The sequence below is a fragment of the Octopus bimaculoides genome, chromosome 28 (assembly GCF_046866305.1).
Source record: "Octopus bimaculoides isolate indiv1 chromosome 28, ASM4686630v1, whole genome shotgun sequence".
Taxonomy (NCBI): Eukaryota; Metazoa; Mollusca; class Cephalopoda; order Octopoda; family Octopodidae; genus Octopus; species Octopus bimaculoides.
In genome coordinates this window covers 11190930-11198614 of record NC_142955.1, presented here as the reverse complement: position 1 = coordinate 11198614, position 7685 = coordinate 11190930, and the positions used below count along the sequence as shown (strand labels likewise).

The window sequence follows — 7685 nt, the reverse complement described above, 5'->3', positions numbered from 1 at the left end:
GGGTTGATTTGAGGCTAAAATTACAACAAAATTATTACTGAGACAGACCAACGACGGAACCTGTCTGTGGTCGCATGACCTGCTAGAAAACATAGCCAAACTTTTTTTTTATATACAGAAAAATCTCTATCCTGTGATATACACGTAGAGTCCATTATGTTTGGGAAGAAAGACGGAATGGTCACAGTTGGGACGTCTTTGATCATATCTGTTCAATCATATCCAACTCGGGACTAAACAACAGGTGACGAAAGGAATGAGATGAGACAACAAGAGAGCCTTTACCTGGTTGCTTGAGTTGCTAGAAAGAGCAACCAAATCTTCCTGACAAAAAGAAAAATGAAATTTCCGTCTTCAAGAAAAAAAAATCAAGTTTATATTATTTTATATGCATTAATTCTACAGCAGTATAATCACTGAGCTCTGACAATACATGTCTTAACTATTTACCTACAGTGTGAAAAATAGATCAATCATCTGTTGCATCCCAAAATATATTACATGGAACATATATATCTTTTGGGAAGAGTCATAACGAAGAAAGACTACTAGTACACTGGCTGTTGGTTATTCTTTTGCCTGTTTCAGTCATTTGACTGCAGCCATACTGGAGCACCAGTTTGAAGGGCTTTTAGTTGAAGAAATCGATCCCAAGACTTCATTTTTGTAAGCCCATCATATATGTGTGTGTGTATGTATTCGTGTGTTTGCATCTGTTTGACCCCACCACCATCGCCTGACAACTGATAGTGCTTATGTCTCCATAACTTAGTGGTTCAGCAAATTAGCCTGATAAAATAATTACTGGGCTTACAAAGAATAAGTCCTGGGGTCGATTTGTTCGACTAAAATCCCCAAAGTTGGTGTTCCAGCATGTTCACAGACAAACGACTGAAACATGAAAAGAATTGGCAAACAATAACCGGTGTGTTTATAGGCTTCACCAATTGATTCTTCCCAAATATAACAATGTTGGTTTTAAACACAGGAAACAAATTCAAAATCTGGAGGAAATTGCTTTTATTAAAACTATCACAGAGGGAAGTTATCTCAACAGTGTTCAGTTGTGTTAATATAAAACAGTGTGGGAAGGCTGTTATTACTGTTATATCTCCTCTCCAATGTAAATACATTTAATTATAGAAGAGGGTGTTTGTTTTTAAATTTTCAGAGGAAGAAAGAAATTTGACACTAAACCATATCCCTTCAAGTAAATAAAAAAGGTTGGCATCATTAAAAGTTCAAACAGCTGTGAAAGACTACTTCAGAAAGAGAGCCAATGATGAGTGGCTTGGTTGTTGTCACGGGTAAAGTTCACATAGATAAGCCCTCCTCACTTGGGGATGAACTTCAATGTTTGCTGTTGTTAAGAAGTTCCACATTGATACAGTTACACTTTTATCTGGATACATATACGACCCCTTAAGTCATGACGCTGAGAGAATGATTTACCACAAGTATCAGTGGTGTGGTTTCTATCCTGTATGAACACGTTTGTGTACTCTTAAATTATTATGTTGAGAAAATGATTTGCTACAAATATCGCATTTATATGGTTTCTCTCCTGTATGAATACGTTTATGTGTACTTAATGCACTACTTCTAGAGAATGATTTACCACAGATATTACAGTGATATGGTTTCTCTCCTGTATGAATACGTCTGTGTACTCCTATATCACGATGTTGAGAAAATGATTTGTTACAACTATCACATTTATATGGCTTCTCTCCTGTATGAATACGTTTATGTGATTTTAAGCTAGAATTTACAGAGAATGATTTACTGCAGATATTGCAGTGATAAGGTTTCTCTCCTGTATGAATACGTTTATGCACTGTTAAACCAGAACTTACAGAGAATGATTTACTGCAGATATCACACTGATATGGCTTCTCACCCGTGTGACTACGCTTGTGTGTCATTAAATTACTACTTTGAGAGAATGACTTTTCACAAATATCACATTCAAATGGCTTCGCTCCTGTATGAATACGCTTGTGTATTATTAAACTACTACTGTCAGAGAATGACTTCTTACAAATATCACATTGAAATGGCTTTTCTCCTGTATGAATACGTTTGTGAGTAGTCAAATTGTCATTCCGAGAGAAAGATTTATTGCAGATATCACAGTGGTATGGCTTCTCTCCTGTATGAATATGTTTGTGTGTACTTAATGCACTACTTCCAGAAAATGATTTACCACAGATATTACAGCGATATGGCTTCTCTCCTGTATGACTACGTTTGTGCCGAGTTAAGTGAATATTTTGAGGAAATGATTTACCACAGATATCACAACTGTATGGCTTCTCTCCTGTGTGAATACGCTTATGTACTTTTAAGGCATCATTTTGACAGAATGATTTGCCACAGATATCACAGTTATATGGCTTCTTTCCTGTATGAATATATCTATGTACTTTTAAGGCATTACTGCCACAGAATGATTTACCACAGATATCACAGCGATAAGGTTTCTCTCCTGTATGAATACGTTTGTGTGTTCGTAAACTACAACTTACAGTGAATGCTTTACCACAGATATTACAGTGATATGGCTTTTCCCCTGTATGTAAACGCTTGTGTGCAGTGATGCATTCAAATCGAGAGAATGATTTTCTACAGATATCACACTGATATGGCTTCTCTCCTGTATGAATCAGTTTGTGAGAAGTTAAGGTAGTATTTCGGGTGAAAGATTTACCACAAATGCCACACTTATATGGTTTCTCACCTGTATGAATACGCTTGTGTATCCTTAAGTGACTACTTCCAATAAATGATTTACCACAGATATTACAGTGATATGGCTTCTCTCCTGTATGTATTCGCTTGTGTTTCGTTAAGTCATTACTTTGAGAGAATGATTTACCACATATATTACAGCAATACGGCTTCTCTCCTGTATGAATTCGCTTGTGAGAATTGAAAGCACTACTTCCAGAGAATGATTTACCACAAATACCACAGTGATATGTCTTCTCTCCTGTATGTATACGTTGGTGAGATGTTAACACACCACTGGCAGAGAATGATTTGCCACAGATATCACACTGATATGGCTTCTCACCTGTATGAATCCGTTTGTGAGAAATTAAGAAAGCATTTTGTGTGAAAGATTTACCACAAATACCACAATGATATGGCTTCTCTCCTGTATGAATACGCTTGTGTGTAGTTAGAGCAGAAGTCTGAGAGAATGATTTACCACAGATATCACAGCAAAATGGCTTCTCTCCTGTATGAATTCGCTTGTGAGAATTCAAAGCACTACAATTAGAGAATGATTTACCACAAATACCACAGTGATATGGTTTCTCTCCAGTGTGTATATGCTGGTGAGCTATTAAGCTACTACGTATAGAATATGATTTACCACAAGTATCACAGCAATATGGCTTTTCTCCAGTATGAATACGCTTGTGAGAAGTTAAGTAATGAAACTGAGAGAATGATTTACCACAGATATCACAGTAATTTGCTGTTTCACCTGTATGAATACGTTTGTGTGTGGTTAGGCTTCCATTCTGAGAGAATGATTTACCACAGATATCACAATCATATGGTTTCTCTCCTGTATGAGTACGTTTGTGTTTAGTTAGGTGTCCATTCTGAGAGAATGATTTGCCACAGATATCACATCCATATGGCTTCTCTCCTGTATGTACACGTTGGTGGGATGTTAAGTGACAATGTACAGAGAATGATTTCCCACAGATATCACAGCAATATTGTTTCTTCCCTGTATGAATACGCTTATGTCTAAGTCGGTTACCATTCTGGGAGATAGACTTTCCATAGATATTAAAGTCATGTGATGGTTTTCCTCTATCTCTAGGCATGTCTTCAAGAAAAAAATCAATCTAAGTATCTGACGTTTTTGCAATATTTTTTTCTTTTTCAAATCAAAATATTTCTATATATTTCTTGTTGATTTTGTTTCTATTGTTTATTCTTTACTATTTTTCAGCTGCTGTATTTCTGTCCAATGTTACCTTTATCTAAAAACTTATGAAAATTTATCCAAGTTTAATTAGCACACAAACTCACTTTGTATACACTCCATTTATGGCAGAACGTTTGCTATCAGCAGATCTCAGTTCAGAGCAAATATGTCACTGGAATTTCACAATGAATTTACAGAGACAGTGCTAGATATCTCTTCCATATAGTATTTACATTCAGTCTTTAAAAGATGGAACGGTTTGCCAATGTTATCTGTTATTCTGAAATAATGAAGAAACATCAGTTTAAAATATAGAGGCTAATTGAAAAACAGATTTAATAGTGGAAAATTTATAAAATTTCTATAGCGATTAATTGCACAAAGAAATATTTACTTTAATGACTGAACATTTTAATTTACTAAACTTTACATAACAGAAGTATACATATTTGTAAACTGGAGCTACACCTTCACTCCGATGGATGTGTAATGTCAGTGTGCATACTCGACAGAGTGTAAGTACCTTGAGAGAAAAGTTGAACCTAAGAAGCATCAGATGTGGTGCGCAAGAGAGACGATTGCGCTGGTATGGTCATGTGGCGAGAATGGATGAGGATAGCTGTGTGAAAAAGTGCTACACCCTAGCAGTTGAGGGAACCTGTGGAAGAGGTAGGCCCAGGAAGACCTGGGATGAGGTGGTGAGGCACGACCTTCGAGCATTGGGCCTCACCAAGTTAAGCACTGGAATCAATGTAATTGACTTATTCACCAGCTAAATTGGGTCAAGCTAAAGTGTTTGATCCGACCCCCCCCCCCCCCAAAAAAAGTGCAATAGGTGTACAATATATAATAAACGAATATGAAAAAAAAAAATGCGCGCTGGCGAACGGGGGAGAGGACTCGGAAAATTCACATCGGGAATGTTCCGTGTCCTCTCACCACTTCCCCGTCCGTCGGCGAAATTTGTTTGCTTCATATTTGTTTACTACACGTTTATTTTACACCCAGTACACTATTTTTTGTTTCAATTTTTGTGTTGGGGATACGTGGGGTGCGGACTCGGATAATTTACACGATCCAGTAACCCCACTCCGACACCCGCTCACAAAAATGAAAAAAAAAAAAACAGTGTAATAGGTGTAAAACAACATGTAGTCAACGAATATGAAGGGGGAAAAAAACAAACAAAAACAATGCCTGCTGGCGAACGGGCGGGGGGAGAAGGACTCGGAAAATTCAGTGTTTGACCCGAATTACTGGATCGTGTGAAATATCCGAGTCCGCACCCCACCAACCCCCTGTCACTTGAAAAAATGTACTAGGTGTAAAATAATGTGTATTAAACGAATATGAACAAATTTCGCCAACGGATGGGGAAGTGGTGAGAGGATTCGGAACATTCCCGATGTGAATTTTCCGAGTCCTCTCCCCCGATCCCCGTCCGCCAGCGCGCATTTTTTTTCATATTCGTTTACTACATGTTGTTGCACTATTTATTTATTTTTTTTGCTCGGGTCGAAACCAAATTATAATAGAGTGATTGAAGTGTAATACAAAATATTTCCCAAACTAAATCATACAACAAACTAACGCGGCAACGATGGACAGTCGACAAAATAGGTTTCATAGCAAGAAATAGCAGCCAAATCACGCAAGTTTCATTTTATAAAAGGTACGACAGACAGAAAGAATCGATTCGTCAAAAACAAATGACTACACTATTAAAAGAAGAAATATTTTCATTGTTGAATACTTACGGAAATGTTTTATAAAGGATAGTGTTGTTATTTATAACTGTGTAGAATTGTTGAATAATGTATTATAACAGTGTGTGTGGTGGACGAGACATGCTTAATAGCTGTGCATGGTAATTGATTAAAAGGAATTCAAAAATTTTGAAGTGAAGAAATAAAAACGGAAGCCAGCTTAGTGCGCATGCGTATGTTGTATGACATCGCGATAACAGCTGACTCTAATTTGATCCCTTTTTCTCTCAATGATATTGAAACGTGAAGTACATTTGCCACTTAAATGCGGCTAAACCCTAAGGGGGGATGTTACTGTTGCTTTTAGCCCCAGGAGAACATCTCCTCCAGCTGGCTATTGACGATATCATATATATTTTGCCATCTGGCTTATTACAATGTGAGTTATGTAATGAATCAGTTAATCGGTGGAATTCTGATTGAAGTACCCCATGGCTGTATCACTATTTTATTTTTGGGAATTTTCAGGAAATTTTCTATGCCAAAATTTAAAAAAAAAATAAAAAGAATGCTTTAGTTTTTACACCTCACCCCAATAAATCCTAAAATTTTCACTCTTTCTCTAATTTTATTTTTAAAATCAGTGTTTAAAATATGGACAGTCCGAAACTATCATTCGTTTCTGTTTATAATTGAAAAATAATTTTTGAAATCCAAATTCAAAATGTTAAAAATATCTGCGCACACGCACGGCCTATTATGAATTTTGGATCGAAGCACATAATGTAAACCGGTCATGACATCTCTTTAGATTTTTTTTTGTTGCAAATTTGTGTTCTTCACATTGGAACTCTAAAACCCTAACCTTAACCTTAACCCCAACCCTAAAACTGTAACCGTAAGTACAGAAATATTTTGAAATTTTTGTCCGAATCATGATGTCCATATTTTTACTCATATTTAGAAAAAAAGAAATTCTTAAAAAATAATTTTACAAAGATTTTTGGAAATTGTTTTCAGAATCATAATCTTCGTATTTTTCCGCATATTTTGAAAAAAAAAAAAGAAAAAGAAATTCTGAAAAAAGTTTAAAATGAAGGAAATGGTGGTGGGGGTAGTAATTTAGAAATGTCGATTTTTGCCAATTGTTTTGCAGATTCGTATATACCCTGTAGCTGCAAAAGGGGGTTTGTGTCAAAAAAAAAATTTTTTTAAAGTTGGAGAGGGGGAGACGGGCGGAAGTCTTGCCCAGTATCGTTAGGTGGAGTCAGTGATTACCAATTGTAAAATTGTAATGGTAATTGTGATGATAATTGTTGGAGTTGGCAGTTAGCGATTGTAACGGGTGCTAATGTTGCAGATGTGCAAGATGACAGAAGAACAGTGATCGAAATTATAAACAAATGTTTATTTACCGTTACTTAGTATTTAGCCAAAACCACAACTGGTTGGGATGTACAATGGAAAAGCATGCGAGGTTAAGAGAGGCATGTTCTCCTTGTAGTAGTAAGCCATAGATAGAGATAGGGTAATGTTGTAGAGAAAAGAAAGTGAGCTAGTGAAAGTTAGAGAGAGTTGAGGGAAGTTGTAAGTCTCATGGTTGTTTTCCTTTTCCCTCTTGGCCGTCTGCTAGTTGCTTCTGTTCACTGATTTTGGCTTATGGAGTTCTAGTATTTATAAGAATACAAAACTAATTAGAAAGAGATATTGTTCTTGTTTGCATTCTGTTTAGACGTTCATTTGCTCTACGTCTAGATAAATTCAAAGGATTTTTATTCCTAATAATGGAGTCGAAAGAAAATATATCAAAACGTATACAACTGTAGAGAAACGACCGTGCAAACCAAAGGAGAATATTGACGAATGGAAACAGGCTCCTTTTAACGCGTCGCACGGTCGACACAAAAATATAATATATTATGTTATAATATTATAACATAGAGAACTCACATGTGAAATGCGAGGAAATTTGCTAGCAAGTCATAACGAATAAAGACTACTAGTACACTGGCTGTTGGTTATTCTTT

General features: G+C 36.2%; 2 protein-coding genes across 2 annotated transcripts in view; one reads left to right on the top strand and one right to left on the bottom strand.

Annotated features, from left to right (window-relative positions):
• Positions 1-1003: 1003 nt before the first annotated feature.
• Positions 1004-5848, bottom strand: LOC106870873 (uncharacterized). Its single transcript, XM_052977531.2, has 2 exons — positions 5710-5848; positions 1004-4232 (listed from the first exon to the last, which is right to left on the bottom strand). Exon 2 carries the CDS (start codon positions 3846-3848, stop codon positions 1476-1478), a length of 2373 nt encoding a protein of 790 aa, XP_052833491.2. The 5' UTR covers positions 3849-4232; positions 5710-5848; the 3' UTR covers positions 1004-1475.
• Positions 5849-6111: 263 nt separating this feature from the next.
• The window catches only part of LOC106883432 (uncharacterized), a 42804-nt gene continuing 41230 nt past the window's right edge, over positions 6112-7685 (top strand). The window contains exon 1 of the mRNA XM_089344031.1: positions 6112-6556. The gene's annotated coding sequence lies outside the window, so the exon portion shown is untranslated. The remainder of the gene's footprint in view (positions 6557-7685) is intronic.

Bases quoted from the DNA above. Each gene is read 5' to 3' on its own strand.
- LOC106870873 (XM_052977531.2), bottom strand. From the start codon at position 3,848: ATGCCTAGAGATAGAGGAAAACCATCACATGACTTTAATATCTATGGA.